This window comes from Grampus griseus, assembly GCF_964374135.1.
Source record: "Grampus griseus genome assembly, chromosome: 2".
In the NCBI taxonomy this organism is placed as follows: Eukaryota; Metazoa; Chordata; class Mammalia; order Artiodactyla; family Delphinidae; genus Grampus; species Grampus griseus.
In genome coordinates this window covers 22228101-22253778 of record NC_139018.1, presented here as the reverse complement: position 1 = coordinate 22253778, position 25678 = coordinate 22228101, and the positions used below count along the sequence as shown (strand labels likewise).

General features: G+C 36.7%; 1 protein-coding gene across 1 annotated transcript in view; it reads right to left on the bottom strand.

Annotated features, from left to right (window-relative positions):
- Positions 1-25678, bottom strand: part of CEP128 (centrosomal protein 128) — a gene marked incomplete at its 3' end in the record, with an annotated part of 415333 nt that overhangs the window by 351348 nt on the left and 38307 nt on the right. The window contains exon 7 of the mRNA XM_082649309.1: positions 20795-20911. Within this exon, the coding sequence (XP_082505435.1) occupies positions 20795-20911 (117 nt within the window). The remainder of the gene's footprint in view (positions 1-20794; positions 20912-25678) is intronic.

Here is a 25678-nt window from a genome sequence, read left to right as displayed (position 1 = left end):
ATCCCCTAATATCCAGTCATTTGTTTCCATCTACTTCCTTTCTTTCAGCATGTTGACATTAACAGACTTTTCACAACCTTACAGAAAAAAAGTATTTACTCTAACCTTGCAAAGAAAAAAATAATCCACAGGTAACAAACATAAAAGAGAGAAGAAAATAATTAGCATGGCATAAAATAAGACAAAGAGCTATGTTGTGAATCAAAAGTATAGTGGGTCAGAATTTAAATTAGTATTTCAGCCACAGATTGGTAAAGTGCTTATCAAGTAGCAATAAGCCACAGGGTAGAATCACATTCATAAAAGAACTGCCTAAAATAATTTGAAAATGCACAATCTCTTTCACCCAAATTTTCCAAAGGGCAGAGAAGGGGTAACTATTTCCTGTACGGGCTAGTCTAGAGTCTATGCAAAGCTGAAATAACACACTTATTGAATTACAATGACTGTTAACATTTCTATTTTCCCAACTAAACTGAGAGCCCTAAAGAGCAATACATCATTTTAAGTATTTTTAAATCCCTAGTCCCCAGCACAGCACCTGGCACATGATAGGTCCATGAGGGTATTGGCCAAATGAATATTTCACTATGAATAGTTCTGACAACATAGCATATAACATTCATTCCTTCAAGAAACACTTACTAGACCTATGCCAGGCACTGTTCTAGGTGCTGGAGATACAGCAATGAGCAAAACAGACTAAGTGCCTTCCTTCATAAAGCCTGCATTCTGCTCAGGGGGACAGATAGCTGACAGATGACAAGTAAGGAGAAGTGTTATAAAGAAAAAAAATACAGCAGTGTAAGGGGCTCAGGAGTGAAGAAGGGGTGTATTATGTAGAATAACTAATAAGGCCTTTCTGAAGTAGAGCTCTGAGCGATAGGAGGGCATAAGCAATGCAACTGTTTTCAGAGTTGAAAATCCCTGGCTCTGGGAATGGAAAGTACAAATGTCCAGAAGCAGGAGGGTGCCTGACATGTCCATGGAAAAGCCAGGCGAGTGTAGTTGGCCTAGAGTAGGCAAGTGGAAGAATGACAGAATCAGAGTAAGATGGCAGGCAGGGACCACCTCAGAGGGGCCTTTTAGGCTGAAGGTTTTAGATTTCATCCTGAATGTGATAAAGAAAGCACTGAAGGGTTTTGAAGAAAGAAGTGGCATTATCTGATTCTATGGGGAAAAGACTGCAGGGAAGTAAGAATGGAAGCAAGGAGGCTACTCCACTAGCCCAGGCAGAAGACAAGAGTCACAGGATGATAAATGAGAGTAGAAGTGATAAAAGGAGTGAGTTGTTATCATTTAAAATATTTTCAAGATACAGCTGACAGAATTTAATGATGAACTGGATGTGAAGAACGGAAGAAACAGAGACGGCGAGGACATAAAAGAAACACAAAAAATTTTTCATATAAAACTAAAATTATTTTACTATCAAGATAAGTAGCCATCTTTTTAAAAAGAAATAAATCATATGAACTACTTATTAAGATGAACCACACAAAGAGGTAAGGTTTAGCAACTTCTATACAAGTTCACAAGTCAGGAGGGGAAGGATCAGGAAATGGAGCTCCAGAGACCAAGTCTGCCCAGGCTTTGTTGTGGCTCTGACTCACAGAATCACTCTGACTTGATCCCCATCCAAGACTGATACTGGTGAGCAGCACTTCAGGTTCTCAACCTCAGAAAATAAACATGAAAAGGCGTAACTTTTTCTCACTGCCATATGAGGCCCACCAAAAAACTACATAATAAGGTTACAGCTGCAAATACTGTTCTAACCTGGTCATAATATGGGCAAGGGTATGTTAGAAAAACCTAAGCAGTTTCTCTTTTCTTGAGCAATAAATAAAACTACAGCTGCAGTATAAAAAAAAGAGAGAAAAGAAGGAAGAAAGGAAGGAAGGAAGAGAGGAAGGAAGGAAGGGAGGAAGGAAGAAAAGAAAGAAAGAAAGGGAGGGAGGGAGAGAGGGAGGAAGGAAGGAAGAAAGAAAGAAAGAAAAAAACGATCCAGGGTACTGAATAAAAATGTAAATTCACTAGAAATGCAATGAGTCATGACAGAGCTAAAAAAAAATGCTTTTCTAACAAGTAAAGAAAAGCAAACAAGATTAGCCAGACGAAGAACAAACAGCATTAGAACATCAGTGGAAAATAAATATAACTGGGGTGAGTAGACAACAGGGTGCAAAGGCAATGATTATTAAGGAGAAGAAAATGATAACTAGGGAAAAGTGTTTTAGATCTATATAATATAAAAATTTAGAGAACATATCTTTGGTATACTTCTGTATAGCTTAGAAATATGAAATGTGGAAAATGGCATAAGACTATATGACTCCAGTGAAATAAACTCTCATATCAAATTGTAGTCTTTGTTTTACTACACATAAAAAGATTTTTCCTCAGCAGGACGGAGAGAGAGAGGAAGAAAGGAATTATAACCCTGAATAGAAAGCCTCAAAGAAACTCTGACCAAAAGGCATAGAAATGACAGTTTTAGTGTTAAACATAACAGATGTCTTAATATGTAATACTCCATACGTCATATTTTATTTTTCAACAGTGGAAAGCAACACCATTTCAAATTTAAGTTTTCAAATAGCAATAGTTAAATAATTAGATTTTTCAAGTTGCAATATCTGTGGCCAAGTGTATTTTCAGGGAGCCCTAGGAGATGAGGTATGTGTATATATTATAATCATTTTTCAACAAAGTTTAGCAACTTTAGTAAACAATGCCTGCAGGGTCACAACTGATGGTTCAATACTGACGACTAGTGGTCAAAAACATGTACTAATTCATTCATACTAAGTATTTATCCTATGATTTTTATCATCAAAATTTGAAACATGTAATGCAAATTATGTGAAAAACCTTAAAAGAACTTTCCTTACACACGTCTTGAAAATTACAAAAGAAAAAACTGTACCTGCAAAGTCTCTTAAAAAGTCTTTTCTGTCCATTATTTGCAATGTCCCCAAACCCAAGTCAATCAGCACCAGCTATTGACCCATAATGGGAAAATTCCATAAAGTGTCATTTATCTACATCCACACAGCTGAATTAACATGGTTTCAGAAATCCATAATTATTTCAAGAGGTCTTACTTTTAGATTTCATGTATCTGTGCAGCTCTAATTCTTTTTCTAACTTTGTCTGCTAGACACAAAGAGAGCAGAAATCCAGCTGTCCTAAATTTTTGACATAATTTGAAAAAACAGTAACCTATAACAAAATGTTTTTATAAAGTTGAAATATTTAAAACTTAATTGTGATTGTCTGAATTCTTGAAGAATGTGGGATTTGGTTTAAATCATTTAAACTGTTACATATTAAACTTCAAAGAAGTTAAAATTTGTTGATTTGCACTTTCTGCTCTGCAAGAATAAGATCCACAGAATAATACAAAAATGTATACAAACCTTCGAAAGAAAACTTTTTTTTTTTTTTTTTACCAAGAACATTATATGCAGCTAAGTGGTTATTTACATTTGAAAGCAGCCTTCATTTTCCAATGACTATTCACAGAATGTCTGTGGTGTGATAAACACCATACCACAGCCCTAGAAACAGGCATGATGGATGAAGTTCCTGCCAGTGGAGGAAGAACTATTCACTACAGTAACCTAAGTAGTTATGCTATATGAGAAGACACACAATAACATAAGTAGACAAATCACAACTATAGGTGATGTAAAGTACTATTAAAAAATAAAGTAACATGACAATGACAAGGAACAATGGGGCAGAAAGGGGCTATTTTAGAAAAGGGGGCAGGAAAGTTTTCTCTGAAGAGGTGGCAATTAAACCTGAAGGATGAAAAAGGATAAGTTACACTGAGAATCAGAAGAAAAATGGTCGAATAAGACAATAAGAGGAAATCACTGTGCCTGGAATATGTATTTCTTAGAAAAATTTGTAGCGTCACACATAAACATTAAAAAAAAAACCAGAAAATGTTTAATTTTTTTACTCATAAAATACCAAATAACCAACAATGGTACTAAGCCAAATGGGAAGTTTCAACAAATTTCAAAGGAATTTAAAGATAAATTGTAAAAAGTTAAAAATTAAGCGTACATACATATTTGAAAATTCCAAAAGGCACTCCTAAGTCTTGAATTATAGAAGAAACCATAATAGAAATTATGAAATTTAGAAATAAACTATCATAAAATAATAGCATCTCAAAACACAGGGTAATTTGTTCATGAATTTACGGCATTTATTTTAAAAAACAGACAAGTCAATTATTTAACTTGCAAGTCTGAAAAATAAAACAGCAATCCTAAAAATGAAAAATCAGAAAAAAAGCAATAGCATTAAAGGTGGAAGTTGATGAAGTAATAAACAAAGCTAGTCAAAACGAAAACTAATAAAATAATCATGTCTAGTAGGACTAATAAAGAAAAAGAGAAAAAAATAACTAAATAATATTAAAGAGAAAGGATACACAGCTTCAGTACAAGATTGAAAAAATAATATAGCAGGGCTTATGAATGCTTCTTTAAATATCAAAACACAACAAAATGGATAACTTATAAAATCAGGAGGGCTTCCCTCGTGGCGCAGTAGTTAGGAGTCCGCCTGCCGATGCAGGAGACACGGCTTCGTATCCCGGTCCGGGAAGATCCCACGTGCCGCGGAGCGGCTAGGTCCGTGAGCCATGGCCGCTGAGCCTGCGTGTCCGGAGCCTGTGCTCCGCAACAGAAGAGGCCACAACAGTAAGAGGCCGGCGTACCGCAAAAAAAAAAAAAAAAAAATCAGGAATAATTACCAAACTGACTTAAAAAATAAAAAGGTTATATTGATATAAACCAAAAAATACTGAAGAAGTTGAAACTCTCAGCCACCAAGAAGACAACAGGTACCAATGATTACATGAGTGAATTTTAACACACATTCAAGAAATAAACAATCCTTCTCTTAAACAGCCAGGGAAGAGAAAAAGAAGGAATCTATCTAATTCATTTTATGAGATTAATGTAACCTTGCTTTCAAAACCAAAAAAGGTAATGCAAAGAACATACAACTGGTCTCAATCATAAACATAAATATAAACATACTAAAGAAAAGACAAGGAAATTAATTCAGCAATGTACAAAAAAATAATATATTATGGCCAAATAAAGCTCTCAGGAATGAATGCAAGGAGAGCTCAGAATCTACTGATAGAGTCAAATGTATTTAAATATTTAAAGAGAAAGACAGCAGCAAGAATATTTGATAAATTTCACAACCCATTCATCGTTTTTTAAAAAATCAACCTCTCTTGGCAACCCACAAATAGAAGGCAATATTCTCTATCTGATAAAGGATAGCACTCAAAACCAGGAGCAAACACCAAACCATAAGGTTAACACTTTAGAAGCATTTCTATAAGTATCAGAGTAAAACAAGGATTCTTGCTATCTTTGCTTATATTCAACATTGCATTTGAGTTTCTAGCCAATGCAATAAAACCACAACAAAAGAAGAATTATAAGAAAAGAAATTAAATTGCCATTAATTTCAAATGATATGATTAGCTACACAGTAGACAATATGTCAGTAAAGCTACTAACAAATTATAAGAGCTAATAAGATCATTAAGCAAAAATGCTGGATAAAAGAGCCACATACAAAACCAACTGCACTCCTGTATACTACAAATAACCAATCAGAGTTGCAATAAAAGAAAATATCCCCCACAAACAATTAAAAAGAAAAACCATAAGGTACCAAGGAATAAGTCTAAGATGTACGAGATTGTTATAAGACAATTATACAACATTATTGAAGAACATTAGAAAACACCTTCTCTTCAAATTAATCTACATATCTAATACAATTACAATCAAAATGCCCGCAGAATTTTTCATGGAACATGACAAGAGACTTTCATTATCATTTACCAAATTATAATGAAAGCTCTAATAATGGAGACAACATGTTATCAGTTCAGGGATAGACAAACAGATCAAAGCACATAGAACTCAGACAGATATCATGCAACACTGTAAAGCAGAAATGGCATTTAAACCAGAGGGAAAAGAAGAAATTATTCAGAAAGGATGCTGAGGCAACTCATCAGTCACATAAGAAATAACTTAAGACTCCTTCCTCCTGCCAGTAAAAAAGTTAAATTCCTGGAAGAAAACTCAAATAATCCAGTATTTTTAAATGAGCAAAATTTATAAACAGGCCATCTGTATAGGCACAAATGAAAACTGCCAGCAAATCTGTGAAAAGATGTTCAAATTCACTAATAGGAAATGCAAATAAACATAAAAATGAGTTAACACTTAATTCTCATCAGCTTGGCAAAAATTAAAAAGAATTATAACCACTATTAACGGTAGGAATGAGGGGAAAAGGGCCACTCTCAGCCATTTTGCTGACAGAAACGTGGAGAGTCAGAACCATTTGGAAAAATAATCTGGTAACATCTATTATAATAAAAGATCTGTCCATGGTAATAAAAGATTAAGTTGGAACAACATCAGCTAGTTGGAGGAATTTCCAGAAAGTATTGATGAGAGAAGAAAGCAAGATGCAGAAATGTATATACAATGTCATCAGTTTTTATTAAAATAAAAACATACCAAAAAAAGCCCCTATATATATATATATATATACACACACAAAGGTGTATATATTAATAGTTTATATGTATCTGTCCAGGATAATTAAGAGCACAAAGAAAAATATAAAGGGATATCCCAGGCTGTTTACACTCATTCTTTTTACTTTAGGGAGTAGGGGTAGTGACTGATGGTGAAAAGAACAGAGGGGAAGAAACAGGGAAAAAATGAGCCAAGCAAATAAATAAAGATGCATTTAAAAAAAGAGGCTGTTTGTACAAGCATTTATGATAGGAACACATTTAGTTATGCATTTATTTAAATTAAATGTAAAAAATACTTTTTATACTAAATGCAAATGTTAAAAGAAAACAACCATATGAGAAAAAAAACTAGTTAAACATTGGATCAAAACAATGCATCAGGGTCTTCCCTGGTGGCATAGTGGTTAACAATCCGCCTGCCAGTGCAGGGGACACAGGCTTGAGCCCTGGTCCAGGAAGATCCCACATGCTGCGGAGCAACTAAGCCCGTGTGGCACAACTACTGAGCCTGCACTCTAGAGCCCGTGAGCCACAACTACTGAGCCCGCACGCCACAACTACTGAAGCCCACACACCTAGAGCCCGTGCTCCGCAGCAAGAAAAGCCACCACAATGAGAAGACCATGCACCACGACGAAGAGTAGCCCCTGCTCGCTGCAACTGGAGAAAGCCCGTGCGCAGCAACGAAGACCCAACGCAGCCAAAAATATAAATAAATAAATAGATAAATTTATTTTAAAAACCAATGCATCAGTACGGTCACTACTTAAAGAATTCAACAAATATTTATTAAGAGCCTACTATGTTAAATGCTAGAAATAAAAAATTCTCCAAACAAGTACAATTAAAAGCAACAATACATCAAGAAGTGGTAATTAACAGTAATAATCTGAGACTAAAAACCTCACCTCACATAGTATATATTACCAGAAACTGAACAGTGAAAAGAAAAAAGCCATCTTTGCAGAAGAAGGAGAAAAATAGTCAATGGGATTAAGGTTCATTAAAAGAATAAAAATCGTGACTCAAAATAAGGCCCAAATTTCTTCTACACACACAGTTTCACCCCCTAAAGAACGAACACTAGAGCATAAGTTTTTGAATTTTCCCTTGCTACGCACGTTCTCCTACAGAGTAGTACATATGTGGTTTTTCTGGTGTGATATTCAGTGCTTTCAGCCCCTTGTTAGTCTGGGGCCCTGTGTGTCACCCTGCCTGGGTCACTCTCTGCCTATTATACTCCACCTGGTCACCTAAGCCTGACAAAGGACTGAATTCTACAGCTCATATCCCAACAATTGCAAAACTGAGGCGCCTCCTCAGAGCTTTCCTTGGGCTTTCCTCAGAACTTGTGTTTTACTTTTAAACTCTCCTTTACTTGTAAATTCCACTGTTTTTTCTCAACGTCCAGGGAGGCTATTGGTATGTTCAATGTGAGGGTGATTTAATGTGCACTTAAAAAAAAGTATCTAATAATATCAATCGGGAAAGGGAAGCTTATACTATGAAGTAAATATGTGAAAATGTGGGGCATACCTACAAAAGTTTTGCAATTCATCCTTGGAAAGGTAAGTGAAGGGAGTCTAAAATCTAGCAGACTCAGAAAGGCCTCCATAATTCCAAATCAAGTAGGAGAGTCTCTAAAGGAAGAGCGGGAGAAAGGGTTAAGGAGGCCATGTTAAAACATTTAGCGGACTAGGATCTCCTCTGAACTGGCTCAGAAGTCTCAAGGGAGATGGTAAAGCTATTAAGAGGACATTAGGAAAACATTCTTGGCTTCAGTGGAAGCTTCTCCCTTAATGAGTCCACTCTAAATACATTAATAAACAGTACCCAAGGCTTTTCTTAGTTGAAGTAGCCATATCAGTCAGCATCTCTGGAGCCACAATGACATTTCTGGGAAGGAACGAATAGCTATTTGTTCATTAGGTTTTTCACAATTGATACAGATGCCAAAAGATGAAGGAAAATACTGGGGGAAATAAATCTATCAATTAATTTTTCTGTATATGGCCTTATTTTATTGACAAGACTCACATAATCTGGTTTTCTATCAGAGCACAGACTGAAAACCACTGAGCCTAGCTCCCACATTACACTCAATTCCTCACTTAGACTTCACTATCTTCTATTAAGATTCCATGCCCTGCCTGCCCCATTCTCCATGAAACAGTTTTAAACCTTAAGGAACCTGATTCACTTTAGGCTATATGCAAGCATGGAATATTCTTGGTGGGGGAAGATCAGGGAACTAGGATTTTAATATGCTACAAAATGCTCTGAAAAACATATACAAATATACACCCAGCATTTATCTCATGATTTTCATTTTATGGAATTCAATTGAACAAATAACATTCAATTTATAAGAAAGAGCTAATAAGAAAAACAAGTCAGGAATTCCCAAGATGCCATAGTCAAGAGTTAGAAATGTTATCTAAGATTTATGTAAATTCTGTACCTGCAAAAGAGTTCTGATTTGGGCTTACCGTCTAATAAATACCTCTTTCATCATGTCCGTTCCTACCTCATGCCGCTAAATTTAACTAATCAAAGTTACCTTACTATCAAGTGTCTGATCAAAAGGAATTAGTAAGACAATAAATGTACCCTAATGTTAAACAAACACTTTATTGTTTTCACACTGGTTCAACAAGGAAAGACTGATGGTTACAGGCTTAATATTTGAATGCAATTAGTAAAAGTTCAGAGAACAACCATTCAAAATTTAAAAGAGCTATATGAGTGGTGCTGGGAAAATTGGACAGCTACCTGTAAAAGAATGGAATTTGAACATTCTCTAACACCATACACAAAAATAAACTCAAAATGGATTAAAGACCTAAATGTATTGGGTTGACCAAAAAGTGCATTTGTTTTTTTCCGTAAGATGGCTCCAGTAGCACTTAGTTGTCTTTAACTTCATTCGAAACAATTTTGTTAGACTGTATTGTGACAGCTGTCATATCAGTGTGCATTTTAAAACAAACTTACCAAAACTGGTGAATTTTTGTATAGCCATTTTAATATTGAAGATGGAAGAAAAAAAACAATGTTTTCGGCCTATTATGATTTATTATTTCAAGAAAGGTAAAAATGCAACTGAAACACAGAAAAAGATTTGTACAGTGTATGGACAAGGCACTGTGACTAAGTGAACATGTCCAAAGTGGTTTGCGAAGTTTTGTGCTGGAGATTTCTCACTGGTCAATGCTCCAGGGTCGGGTAGACCAGTTGAAGTTGATAGTGATCAAATAGAGACATTTATAGAGAACAATCAACGTTACACCACATAGGAGATAGCTCACATATTCAAAATATCCAAATCAAGCATTGAAAATCATTTGCACCAGCTTGGTTACGTTAATCGCTTTGATGTTTGGGTTCCACATAAGCTAAGCAAAAAAAACCTTCTTGACCATATTTCCCCATGCGATTCTCTACTTAAACATAACGAAAATGTTCTGTTTTTAAAACAAATTGTGATGGGTGATGAAAAGTGGATACTGTACAACAATGTGGAACGGAAGAGATGGTGGGGCAAGTGAAACGAACCACCACCAGCCACACCAAAGGCCGGTCTTCATCCAAAGAAGGTGAAGTTGTGTACATGGTGGGAATGGAAGGGAGTCCTCTATTATGAGCTTTTTCCGGAAAACCAAACGATTAATTCCAAGAAGTACTGCTCCCAATTAGACCAACTGAAAGCAGCACTCGACGAAAAGCGTCTGGAATTAGTCAACAGAAAACGCATAATCTTCCATCAGGATACCGCAACACAACATGTTTCTTTGATGACCAGGCAAAAACTGTTACAGTTTGGCTGGGAAGTTCTGATTCATCTGCCGTATTCACCAGACATTGCACCTTCAGATTGCCATTTATTTTGGTCTTTACAGAATTCTCTTAATGGAAAAAATGCCAATTTTCTGGAAGACTGTAAAAAACACCTGGAACAGTTCTTTGCTCAAAAAGATAAAACGTTTTCGGAAGATGGAATTATGAAGCTGCATGAAAAAATGGCAGAAGGTAGTGGAACAAAATGGTGAATCCGTTGTTCAACAAAGTTCTTGGTGAAAATGAAAAATGTGTCTTTCATTTTTACTTTAAAAACCAAAGGAACTGTTTGGTCAACCTAATAGGAACAGATATTCTAAAATTCCTAGAGGAAAACTTAGGCAGTACACTCTTTCACATAAATCACAGCAATATTTTTTTGGATCTGCCTCCTAGAGTAATGGAAATAAAAGCAAAAATAAACTAATGGGACCTAATTAAACTTAAAAGCTTTTGCACAACAAAGGAAACCATAAACAAAACAAAAATATGACCTATGGAATGGGAGAAAATATTTGCAAAGGATGCGACCGAAAGGGGATTATTTTCCAAAATATACAAACTGCTCATACAGCTCAATATCCAAAAAACAAACAACCCAATCAAAAACTGGGCAGAAGCCCTAAAGAGACATTTCTCCAAGGAAGACAAACAGATTACCTACAGACACATGAAAAGATGCTCAACAACACTAATTATTAGAGAAATGCAAATCAAAACTACAACGAGGGACTCCCTGGTGGCGCCGTGGTTGAGAGTCTGCCGGCCGATGCAGGGGATACAGGTTCGTGCCCTGGTCTGGGAGGATCCCACATGCCGCGGAGCAGCTGGGCCCGTGAGCCATGGCCGCTGAGCCTGCGCGTCCAGAGCCTGTGCTCCGCAACAGGAGAGGCCACAACAGTGAGAGGCCCGTGTACCGCAAAACAAAAAAACAAAACTACAATGAGGTATCACCTCATCCCGGTCAGAATGGCCATCATCAAAAAGTCTACAAATAATAAATGCTGGATAGAATGTGGAGAAAAGGGAACACTCCTACATTGTTGGTGGGAATGTAAATTGGTACCGCCACTATGAAGAACAGTATGGAGGTTCTTTAAAAAACTAAAAGTAGCATTACCATATGGTCCAGCAATGCCACTCTTTCCATATATCTGGAGAAGAAAAAACTCTAATTTGAAAAGATACATGCACCCCAATGTTCAAATCAGCATTATTTACAATAGCCAAGACACGGAAGCAACCTAAATGTCCATCAATAGAGAAATGGATAAAGAAGATGTGGTACATATATACAATGGAATATTACTCAACCATAAAGAAGAATGAAATAATGCCATTTGCAGCAAAATGGATGGAACTAAAGATTATCGTACTAAGTGAAGTAAGTCTGAGAAAGACAAATATCACCTGATATCACTTATATGTGGAATCTAAAAAAGAAAAATGATACAAATGAATTTACAAAACAGAAATAGACTCACAGACATAGAAAACAAACTTATGGTTACCAAAGGGGAAAGGGGGCAGAGGACGGATAAATTAGGAGTTTCGAATTAACAGATACACAGTACTATATACAAAATAGATAAACAACAAAGTCCTGCTGTATAGCACAGGGAACTATATTCAATATCTTGCAATAACCTATAATGGAAAATAATCTGAAAAAAATACATATATATATATATATATATATAACTGAATCACTTTGCTGTACACCAGAAACTAACAGAACATTGTAAATCAACTATACCTTAGTTAAAAATATATAGAGAGATTTTTTTAAAGGTATGTGAAAAGAATATTATTGCACAACTAATAAAACATTCATCTCTCTAAAGAGACCTTTACTGAGAAATGAAAACAATGTTGTTTAAAATGTGATATATGAGTTCTGAAGGCCAGATAAGGCCCTCACCAAGTTAAGAAAATCTGACGTTCATGTGCCAGCAGTAGCACATAAGTAGTTGAGCTTCACCAAGGGAAGTGGATTCCAGAGCATGAGCTTAGCCCTTTTGCTTAGACCAGGAAGAAAGAAAAGAAGGAGAAGAAAAAAAGGAACAGAAAAGAGTGAACAATTCTTTAAAAACTCTAAACAAGAAAAGGAGAGTGGCTTTCCCTCAACCAATTTCCGATGACTAATACTGTGATTTTCATTAAATGGGAACAGATAAAGCTCCGAGGACCTAAGAACCTCATTAGATCACTAAAAAGAAGCAAGTTTTATTAGCCAAAACCACAGATTGACACCCTATAATACATTATACCTAGAAATCTCCAACATTCTGGAATTTTTAATGATTACTGCTAATTAAGAGATTATGACTTTTGAATGTCATAATTTTCACTAACACTGAATTATACATTTTAGGGAGGCAGGAGAACATAGTGGCTAAAAGTCCAGGCCTACTTACTCACCCACAGATTCAATTTTTCACCATAGCCAGAAACAAAATATATAAATTACTATTATCATACAGTATAGATATAGCCATAAGTATTTTTTAATATCAAAAAGAAAGCAAAGTATTTTCTCTCCTTAAACGTGACCCTTCCAGAATAGTCTAAGCCACTTAACTTGTGAGTAGGAAAACGCATCAGGCTAAATTAATCCTTTCCAGTTTCCATTGCACTGTTTAATCCAAAACCACCTATTAAAAGCATATAGGTCACCACTTACATTAAAGTGACAAAATATGAAATTAAACATTTCTTATCAATAGTGATCCTCTATTGTACTGTCAGAGATGGAATTCCAAACCACTGCTCAAGCTTTTAGTCAAATTGACAATTACAATGCAAATATTCAGGCTCTGGTTTCTCAAGAATAGGGGTGGGAAGCAATCTTCCTCTCCCTCTTTCTTTGTAATTTTGTGCATCCTGCAAAGAGAATAGAATATAAGCATGGAAAACTTCTCTAATTCTCTCTCGCAAAAAAGAACAATTGTCATTTCAGTACTATTCTTATGCTCACCAGATGCAATGTGCTTTGAGAAAAAATGTATAAAAATCAAGGTTTAAAAAAAAGGCTACCCACATGCTGTATCTAATTATTCAACAAAGTATCCTCTTCAAAGTAATTACCGACTAACAAGGGTATGCTTCCTTTTGTGAAATGGAATTTTAGAAAGATCTGCTTTTGTTTTCTGTCAGCTTACATTATAATTTCAGGTTTGCAATTTTTGTTCCTAATTTTCAACTGGCATGTCTCCTAATACTTAAAAAAATTTTTAATCTGTCAATTTAAAAGGGTTAATGATCTTCAAGCACACATAAGTGCATCTGTAGAACATCACTTTTAGAGAAAACCACTTTGTAAAAGAAAAAAACGTTCGTTTTGGTTTTAAATCTTTTGGTTTTCTTGCTGTTTCTAATTTTTTACACTTTATAAATCTAAGAAACATTTAAAAGGAAACACAAGTTTTCTAGGACAGTTATAAAACATAAACAATATAATGAGAATTCACAAACCTATACCAATAATAATGAATGAATCAATGAATGAATGAGTGGAGAAAAAGACAAGCCCTTCCTGACAGTAGGAATCCAACTAATAAATGTGAAAGAAATGACAGAATATTTTTTAAATCACTGTTTAGTATCACCTATAGCAGTAACTGTTTCACAAAAGAATCATCAATAGCTGCTAAAATTTGTAGGTGAAAATTTGATGAGAAATAAGCAATTTTCAAGTTTTAAAGAGCCTCCCCATAAGACAAATAATTTAAAAGGCATAATACAGTAACTTCACAGTAGAGAAGCCTGGCAAGCAACACCTTAACCAATGTTCAGTTTCTACCAGTATTGGGACAAATCAACACTACATGCCCCCGATATGATATCCTGGGAAAAACGCAACAATTCTCTGGGTTTCCTGCCAAAAGCCTATAACCTAATCTAGTCATGAGGAAAAAAATCAACAAACCTAAAACAAAAGACATTCTACAAAATAACTGGCTAGTACTCTGCAAAATTGTCAAGGTCATGAATGACAAAGAAAAACTGAAAACCTGTTCCAGATTAAAGGAGACTAAAGAGACATGATGGTCAAATGCTATATGTAATCCTGTATTGTATCTTGGACCAGAAAAGAACTTTAAGTGGCAAAATTAGAATAAAACCTATAGGTTGGAGGGTGCTTCAAGATGGTGGAGGAGTAAGACATGGAGATCACCTTCCTCCCCAAAAATACATCAAAAGTACATCTACATGTGGAACAACTTCTACAGAACACCTACTGAACACTGGCAGAAGACCTCAGACCTCCCAAAAGGCAAGAAACTCCCCACATACCTGGGTAGGGCAAAAGGAAAAACAGAGACAAAAGAATAGGGATGGGACCTGCACCAGTGGGAGGGAGCTGTGAAGGAGGAAAGGTTTCCACACACAAGGAAGCCCCTTCACTGGCAGAGACAGGGGGTGGGCGGGGAAGCTTTGGAGCCACAGAGGAGAGCGCAGCAACAGGGGAGCAAAGGGCAAAGCAGAGAGATTCCCGCACAGAGGTTCGGTGCCAACCAGCACCCACCAGCCCGAGGCTTGTCTGTTCACCCGCCGGGGCGGGTGGGGGTTAGGAGCTGAGGCTCGGGCTTCAGAGGTCAGACGGCAAGGAGAGGACTGGGGTTGGCTGCATAAACACAGCCTGAAGGGGGCTAGTGTGCTACAGCTAGCCGAGAGGGAGTCCAGGAAAAAGTCTGGAACTGTCTAAGAGTCAAGAGACCATCATTTCGGGGCGCGAGAGGAAAGGGGATTCAGAGCACCGCCTAAACAATCTTCAGAGACAGGCACGAGCCACAGCTATCAGTGCGGACACCAGAGATGGGCTGAAATGCTAACGCTGCTGCTGCAGCCACCACGAACCCTGTGTGCGAGCACAGGTCACTATCCACATCCCTCCTCCTTGGAGCCTATGCAGCCCGCCACTGCCAGGGTTCCGTGATCCAGGGACAACTTCCCTGGGAGAACACACAGCATGCCCCAGGCTGCTGCAATGTCATGCCAGCCTCTGCCGCCACAGGCTCGCCCCGCATTCCATACCCCTCCCTCCTCCCGGCCTAAGTGAGCCAGAGGCCCCTAATCAGCTGCTACTTTAATCCCCTCCTGTGTGGGCAGGGAACAGACACCCTTAGGCAACCTACACACAGAGGTGAGGCCAAAACCGAAGCTGAACCCCAGGAGCTGTGCAAACAAAGAAGAGAAAGGGAAATTACTCCGTGAAGCCTCAGGAGCAGTGGATTAAATCCCCAGAGTCAACTTGATGTACCCTGCATCTGTGGAATACCTGAATAGACAACGAGTCATCCCAAAAGTGAGGCAGTGGACTTTGGGAGCAACTGTAGACTTGGGGTTTGCTGTCTGTGACTGCCTTGTTTCTGATTTTTATGTTTGTCTTAGTATAGTTTTTAGCACTTGATATCATTGGTGGATTTGTTTATTGGTTTCGTTGCTCTCTTCTTCTTTCTTTACTTCTTAATTTTTTATGTTAATAATTATTTTACTTTAATTATTTTTTTTTAATTATTTTATTTTTTCTTTCTGTTTTTCTCCCTCTTCTTCTGAGCCGTGTGGTAGACAGGGTCTTGGTGCTCCAAACTGCTGTCAGGTCTGAGCCTCTGAGGTGGGAGAGCCAAGTTAAGGACACTGGACCACGAGAGACCTCCAGACCCCACGTAATATCAATTGGCAAGAGCTCTCCCAGAGACCTCCATCTCAATGCTAAGACCCAGCTCTACTCAAGAGCCAGCAAGCTCCAGTGCTGGACACCCCATGCCAAACAACTAGCAAGATAGGAGCACAACCCCACCCATTAGCAGAGAGTCTGCCTAAAATCATACCAAGTTCACAGACACCCCAAAACACACCACCGGATGTGGTCCCGCCCACCAGAAAGACAAGATCGAGCCCAACCCAACAGAACACAGGCACCAGTCCCCTCCACCAAGAAGCCTACACAAGCCCCTGAACCAACCTTAGCCACTGCGGGCAGACACCAATAACAACGGGAACTATGAACCTGTAGACTGAGAAAAGGAGACACAAAACACACTAAGTTAAGCAAACTGAGAAGACAGACAAACACATAGCAGAAGGAGGAGCAAGGTAAAAACCCATCAAACAAAAAACAAGAAAAATCTCAAATAAACAACCTAAACTTATACCTAAAGCAATTAGAGAGAGAACAAAAAAAACCCAAAATTAGCAGAAGGAAAGAAATCAGAAAGATCAGATCAGAAATAAATGAAAAAGAAATGAAGGAAACAACAGCAAAGATCAATAAAACTAAAAGTTGGTTTTTTGAGAAGATAAACAAAATTGATAACCATTAGCCAGACTCATCAAGAAAAAAAGGGAGAAGACTCAAATCAACAGAATTAGAAATGAAAAAGGAGAAGAAACAACTGACACTGCAGAAATACAAAGGATCGTGAGAGATTACTACAAGCAACTCTATGCCAATAAAATGGACAACCTGGAAGAAATGGACCAGTTCTTAGAAAAGCACAAACTTCTGAGACTGAACCACAAAGAAAGAGAAAATATAAACAGACCAAACAGAAGCACTGAAATTGAAACTGTGATTAAAACTCTTCCAACAAACAAAAGCCCAGGACCAGATAGCTTCACAGGCAAATTCTATCAAACATTTAGAGAAGAGCTAACACCCATCCTTCTCAAACTCTTCCAAAATATAGCAGAGGGAGGAACACTCCCAAACTCATTCTACGAGGCCACCATCACCCTGATACCAAAATCAGACAAAGACCTCACAAAAAAAAGAAAACTACAGACCAATATCACTGATGAATATCGATGAAAAAATCCTCAACAAAATACTAGCTAATAGAATACAACAGCACGTTAAAAGGATCCTACACCATGATCAAGTAGGGTTTATCCAAGGAATGCAAGGATTCTTCAATATAGGCAAATCAATCAATGTGATACACCATATTAACAAACCAAAGGAGAAAAACCATATGATCATCTCAATAGATGCAGAAAAAGCTTGACAAAATTCAACACCCATTTATGATAAAAACGCTCCAGAAAGTAGGCATAGAGGGAACTTACCTCAACATAATAAAGGCCATATATGACAAACTCACAGCCAACATCGTTCTCAATGGTGAAAAACTGAAATCATTTCCTTTAATATCAGGAACAAGACATGGTTGCTCACTCTTACCACTATTATTCAGCATAGTTTTAGAAGTTTTAGCCACAGCAGTCAGAGAAGAAAAAAGAAATAAAAGGAATCCAAATGGGAAAAGAAGAAGTAAAACTGTCACTGTTTGCAGATGACATGATACTATACATAGAGAATCCTAAAGATGCTACCAGAAAACTACTAGAGCTAATCAATGAATTTGGTAAAGTAGCAGGACACAAAATTAATGCACAGAAATCTCTTGCATTCCTATACACTAATGATGAAAAATCTGAAAGTGAAATTAAGGAAATACTCCCATTTACCACTGCAACAAGAAGAATAAAATACCTAGGAATAAACCTACCTAAGGAGACAAAAGACCTGTATGCAGAAAACTTTAAGACACTGATGAAAGAAATTAAAGATGATACAACAGATGGAGAGATATACCATGTTCTTGGATTGGAAGAATCAACATTGTGAAAATGACTATACTACCCAAAGCACTCTACAGATTCAATGCAGTCCCTATCAAACTACCACTACCACAGAACTAGAACAAACAATTTCACAACTTGTATGCAAACACAAAAGACCCCGAATAGTCAAAGCAATCTTGAGAAAGAAAAAAGGAGCTGGAGGAATCAGGCTCCCAGACTTCAGACTATACTACAAAGCTACAGTAATCAAGACAATATGGTGCTGGCACAAAAACAGAAACATAGATCAGTGGAACAGGATAGAAAGCCCAGAGATAAACCAACACACATATGGTCACCTTATCTTTGAAAGGAGGCAAGAATATACAATGTAGAAAAGACAGCCTCTTCAATAAGTGGTGCTGGGAAAACCGGGCAGCTATATGTAAAAGAATGAAATTAGAACACGTCCTAAGACCACACACAAAAATAAGCTCATAATGGATTAAAGACCTAAATATAAGGCCAGACATTATAAAACTCGTAGAGGAAAACATAGGCAGAACACTCTGACATAAATCACAGCAAGATCCTTTTTGACCCACCTCTTAGGCAAATGGAAAAAAATAAATAAATAAACAAATGGGACCTAGTGAAACTTACAAGCTTCTGCACAGCAAAGGAAACCATAAACAAGACAAAAAGACAACCCTCAGAATGGGAGAAACATTTGCAAACAAAGCAACTGACAAAGGATTATTCTCCAAAATTTACAAGCAGCTCATGCAGGCTCAAGATCAAAAAAACAAACAACCCAATCCAAAAATGGGCAGAAGACCTAAACTGACATTTCTCCAAAGAAGATATACAGATTGCCAACAAACACATGAAAGGATGTTCAACATCACTAATCATTAGAGAAATGCACATCAAAACCACAATGAGGTATCACCTCACAACAGTAAGAATGGCCATCATCAAAAAATCTACAAACAGTGAATCCTGGAGAGGGTGTGGAAGAAAGCAAACCCTCTTGCACTGTTGGTGGGAATGTAAATTGATACAGCCACTATGGAGAGTAGTATGGAGGTTCCTTAAAAAACTTAAAATAGAACTATCATGTGACCCAGAAATCCCACTACTGGGCATATACACTGAGAAAACCATAATTCAAAAAGAGCCACGTACCAAAATGTTCATTGCAGCTCTATTTACAATAGCCAGGACATGGAAGCAACCCAAGTGTCCATCGACAGATGAATGAATAAAGATATGGCACATATATACAATGGAATATTACTCAGCCATAAAAAGAAACAAAATTGAGTTATTTGTAGTGAGATGGATGGACATAGAGTCTCTCATACAGAGTGAAGTAAGTTAGAAAGAGAAAAACAAATACCATATGCTAACACATATATGTGGAAACTAAAAAAAAGAAGAAAAAGAAGGGTTCTGATGAACCTAGGGGTAGGACAGGAATAAAGACACAGACATACAGAATGGACTTGAGGATATGGGGAGGTGGAAGGGTAAGATGGGATGAAGTGAGAGAGTTGCATTGACATATATACACTACCAAATATAAAACAGATAGCTAACGGGAATCAGCCACATAGCACAGGGAGATCAGCTCTGTGCTTTGTGACCACCTAGAGGGGTGGGATAGGGAGGGTGGTGGGGGAGACTCAAGAGGGAGGGGATATGGAGATATTTGTATACATATAGTTGATTCACCCTGTTATACAGCAGAAACTAACACAACATTGTAAAGCAATTATACTCCAATAAAGATGTAAAATAAAAAATTTTTAAAAACCCTATAGGTTAAATCATAGTATTGACCCAATGTTAATTTCCTGTGACTACAGAAGAGAATGTACACACTGTATTATTTAGATTTAAAAGTATTTACATGATGTCAACAACTAGCTCAAAAAAATTTTTAGATATACATATATATGGAGATACATATATAAAACAATAAAGCAAGTCTGGTAAAATATGAATACTGGGGGAACCGAGGTAAAGGATATACAGAAATTCTTTGTTCTAATTATTCAACTTCTTCATAAGTGTAAAATTTCGAAATAAACAGGTTACCTAAAGTGTAAGTAACCTCCGTTTTGAATTGGTTTGATGATAGTCTAGGCCAGGGATCTGCAAACTTTTTCTATAAAGGGCCAGTCAATACTAATTTTAAGCTTTGTGGGCCATATGGTCTTTTTCACAACATCTCAACTCTGCCAACGGTGTGTCCCAAAAGCACCCACAGACAAACTGAAAATGAATGGGAGTGGCTGCGTTTCAATAAAACTTTATTTACAAAAATCGGCAATGGGACAGATTCAGCCCATAGACCAGTTTGTTTACCCCTGGTCTAGTTCACACCAAAGAAAATTAATCCAAATAATTATACTTCCAGTTAACATGTATTCAGCACATGCTAGACACTACGTTAAGTGCTTTACCCACATTAACTTATTTACCCCTGCACCAATGTGATCAAGTAAATACTATTATTATTTCCATTTTCCACAGACGAAATGGGCCTAGAAGTGAAGGAACTTGCCCAAGGTCACACAGCCAGTAAGGCGTAGACTCTGGGTTTGAACCAGGTAGGCTTGTCTTCACACAATGAACTATAACCAATATGCTATACTTCTACAGACTGAACTATACTTTCACATGCAACAACTAAAGAATTATAACGATTTTAACGATAGCTAAATAACCACCAAAACTCAAGATTTATATTCCAAGAAGGTATTTTTCACAAACCTCCTGTAGCTGCAAAGAAATAAGTCCCAGTTGATCCTGCCGTCTTTCCACCAGCTCTCTTTCTGTACGCATCTCTCTTTGTATTTCTTGAAGCCGTCGCTCTACCCGATCTGAAACCTTAACATGAATAAAGAGAAAAGTGAGATTACAGAACTGTTAGGCAAAAAAAAGACTAAAACTGAAGAGATATTTTACGCCAGATACACTATCGCCTAAAGCATTTAAGATTGGCTTATTTGTAGAATCCTTTTTTAATGACACTATTATAAAACAGGTCACAAAAAAATTGAAAGTTGCAATAGTAAACAGTCATTAGTCTCCAATTGATCCAAATCTGGATCCCAATAAAGGACTTAAATTTTCCAAAGTAGAATATAATATGTCAAAAGATCAGAGTTAAAAGTAATAAACTAGAAAATAGTGCCCTCTGGTGAGTTAGAAGAAAAATACCAATTTTGCCTACAACTGCATTTATTACTCTATTAATGATAAACTGTTCTATCTATTTAGTTCTTTTTCATTTTAATTATCTATGAGCGTGACCTGCCTAGGAAGGTTTTGAAATTTATATGCATCAAATAATTGAAAGGGCTTGTCAATCTTTGCTACTATGATCTGCTAAAAATAAACCAGCTGTAAAAGATCAAAAACTAAAGTCAAACTGCAAAGTGTTTAATTGGGACTCTCTAAAATAAACATGAAAGAATTTTCTCTCTGATGCGAGATCTTCCTTGCTAAAAGCTGTGCAAATGCAAACACACTTCAGAAGCATCACTATACAGTCCCCTAAATAAAATATACACTATTTGACTATTTGTGTATATTTCACAGAGGAGGTACAGTAGATAGAAGAGAAGCAATAAATACAGCCCTGTTATAAGAAATCTTTTGCCATAAATTCTATAGAGTCAAGAAAGGTCCTGGTCACAAGGGATCTCACTGGGGCAATAGGAATGTTCTAAACTGGATTATGGTGATAGCTGCACAACCCAGTACTTCACTAAAAATCACTGAATTTTACACTTAAAGCAGATTAATTTTATGGTAAATTACACCTCAAGTCAGGTTGTTTTTTAAAAAGACACTGGTAAACATAAGTTTAATTAGTCAATAAAGGCTGAGCAAAAATATTCCATCAAAAAATTAGCAGTTAACATTTAAGACTGTTAAGTCTTGGGTTTCCAACTTCGAGTGCTGAAAAACAATGAAGATGTTTACTATGATATTCACAGTGCCTTACTAAAACTTCAAAATAGCCTTCAGCATCAAGCTTCTAATTTATCCTAACAACCCTAATATCCCAACAATTTATTACTGCATCTGAAATAAAGGCAGTACCTGCTGTTATAGAAAACATTATAAATAAATACTGAAAAATAAAAAGTTGTTAATTCATTCCATTTTTACAAAATGGAAATATCTTTATCGTTCACTCAATATAAAAAGTAATAGCAACACTTATCAAAAATAAGTAACAGGGAACCACCTCAAGCACACTAGGATGGCTATTAACAAAAAACAGAAAACAAGTGCTGGGGAGGCTGCAGGGGAACTGAAACCCTGGTGCACTGGTGGTGGTTTGTAAAGGTGGGCGGCCGCTATGGAGAAGAGTGCGGTAGTTCCTTAAAAAATAAAAACAAAGGTACCATATGATCCAGCAATTCCATTTCTAGGCATAGGCCTAAAAGAACTGAAATCAGGGTCTCAAAGAGATATATGCGCACACCCATGTTCAAAGCAGCATCATCCACAATAGCCAAAATGCGGAAGCAACTCAAGTGTCCATTGACAGATAAATGGATAAACCAAATGTGGTTTATACATACAATGGAATATTATCGAGCCTTAAAAAGGAAGACAGCCTTACACTTGCTACAACATGAATGAATCTTGAAGGCCTATGCTAAGTGAGATAAGCCAATCACAAAAAGACAAATACTGTATCATTCCACTTATATCAGGTATGTAGAATAGTCATATCCATAGAAACAGAAAATAGAATGGTAGTTGCCAGAGGCTGGGGGAAGAGGGAATAGGTAGTTGTTTAATGGGTGTAGTTTCAGTTTTGTAAAGAGTTCTGTATTTGGTTGCACAACCACGTGAAGGTACATAACACTACTAAACTGAACACTTAAAAATGGATAAGATGGTAAATTTTAGGTTATATGTATTTCACAACAATTAAAAATAAACAAACAAATATAGAATAAAAAATTTTTTTAATCTGCTAATACCACCTAGCACGAAAAAAATAATGCTAAGTACTTTGTTGTATACTTCCAGAAATTTTTCTATGCATATGTGTATGACCAGTCAAACACATATCAATTTCATTTAAATTTTTAAACAAAAATTGGGTGTTATACATAGTATTTTATAGATTTTTTCAGTGTATATATATATATATATATATATATATATATATTTCCATATTTTTTTTCCCACAGATCACAGACAACTTTCCATGACAACAAATCTACATCCTCATTTTTAGCAAAAGCATAGTTCTCTGTAATTGATTAAAATAATTCCCTGTTGATAATGGGATAACAATTAATATTTATTTTTAAATATTAACATCTCAGTGATGAGATGTTACTTCCATGATTAGGTTATAAAAATTCTAACTTTCAATCCTGCTAGCATGTTCTCTCTTGCCTTCTCACTTGCTTGCTCTAATAAAGCAAGCTGCCATGTTGTGAGATGCTCTTTGGAGAAACCATGTGTCAAAGAAACAAAAGAGGCCTCTGACCAACAGGTCATGATGCTTGATGCTTCAGTCCATTAACCTACAAGGAACTGAATGAGCGAGGAAGCAGATCCATTCTAGTCAAGGCTTGAGATGACTGCAGCCTGTGAGAGACCCAGAGCCAAACAACCCAGCTAAGCCACGCCTGCATTCCTAACCCACAGAAACTGTGAAATAATAAAAGTTTTAAGCCACTGAGTTTGGGGAGATTTGTTATGCAGCCATAAATGACTAATGCAATTTTAAATTGGTTTTCAAATAAATCCTCACCCAAGAAATAAAGAGTCTAATGAAGAAAAATATATATATATTCTCCACTCCATCCACAAAATGTCTATCCATTTCATAGAATTTTGTTCTCCATTTCAAACTATTACAGCTCCCCATTTCTTCCATGGTAAAGGAATTTTAACTAGACAGGTGGCTACAAAATATAATCAATACATTTTCTGGCCTCTTCAGCTGCTAGCTGGCCATGTGACTTAAATTTTGGTAAATGGGATACATGCATAAGTGTTGTGACAACTTCAAGAAATTATCCATAAAGGATAGCGCATAGGCGCCTTTTGCTCTCATACTCATTCCTTCCTCTGTCTTGCTGCCTAGTACACAGATGCTGCCATCTCCGACCATAAATTTGAGACCATAACAGCAGGAAAAACAAAAAGAGCATGACAGGAAGAGCCTGAAACTATTATATACTGTAGATCAGTACACACCATGTGGAACCCTGAACTCCCTACTTAAGACTTTCCCACAGGAGAGAAATAACTTAGTCTTTTTTTCCCAATCACTATTATTTGGGGTTTTCAGTTATTTACGGCTGAAACTGATCTTAACTGACAAAGAGAAGCACTTAGTGGAAGGCAAAATGCTAAGCAAATACAACTACTGCCTTATACAACCATTGGAACATGGGAAAATAGTCATATCCTGCTCTGTTTCAGAAAACTATAATATAGAAAACTATAATAAAATGAATAGGCACTATAGCTAGTCAGTATTGAGGAAAAATAAAACAGATACACAAACTAGCATGATTGAAAATGAATAAACACAGGAAGTATTTTATGAATTTCAACAGTGGTAGAATTATAATCTGGTGGCCTGTAAGGCCACCAAATTATCTTTATCGACCCAATCATCCAGACAGATCAATATGCTCAAAGTACTTTCCTTTTCCTACTGCTAATACACTGATTTACCCAACTCCAACTAAGTCAGCAACAGCCAAAGACCTAAAATACACATTTCTATAACTCCAGTTTTCTCTTTATCTATTCTTTCTCGTCTATGTCTACATTACATTCTATATCAGTTAGGGTACAGTCTAGGCTCTCTCAAAAAGATCAAACATACATCAGCTAAAATAAGATTAGTATTACATGCATGCTCTCTCATCTTACAGCCCAGAAGAAAGCAGGACAAGCTGGCAGGCCACTCTGCTCCCTAAGGTCATTCAGAGGTCCAGGTTTCTTCCATCTCTTGTTCCACCACCCCTAGGTAGTTATCCTCACCTGCCTGGTTTAAGCTGGGTTAGTGCTACATCCCCATTTCAACCCACATAAGGAGAAAGAAAGTCTCAGACAAGTGGCTTTGTTACAAGAAGACAACCCAGAAGTTGCATGTACCACTTTTACTCACACTTAGTCACATGGTCACGACTTAGCCACACAGGAAAACTGAGGCATGTCATCTCTACCTGAGTAATCACATGCCTAGATAAAACTGCCAGGGGTGTGGAGAGGGCTGATAAGGGAAGGAAGATGCAGATCTGATACTAAAGGAAAGAAGAAACTCAATACAACGGGCCGATGAGAATTAACATAACTTCAACACACATATTATAATTTTAAGGTAAGCCACTTTTCATCCTTTTTTGGAAAAGAATAAGATAAATGCTAATTCTCAGATGAAAGTATTAAAAAGAAGACATTTAAAATACTAATTATAAAATTGAGCAGTATGTAACAAATTACAAATGCTCATAGACTTTAACCTTGTAAATCCACTTCTAGGAATTTATTCTACCAATTTAATTTCCCATGTGAAAAATGGTACATGTACAAGATCAATAATTGCAGTGCTGTGTATAAAAGAAAAGATTTAAACCACCGAAATGTCCATCAATATAA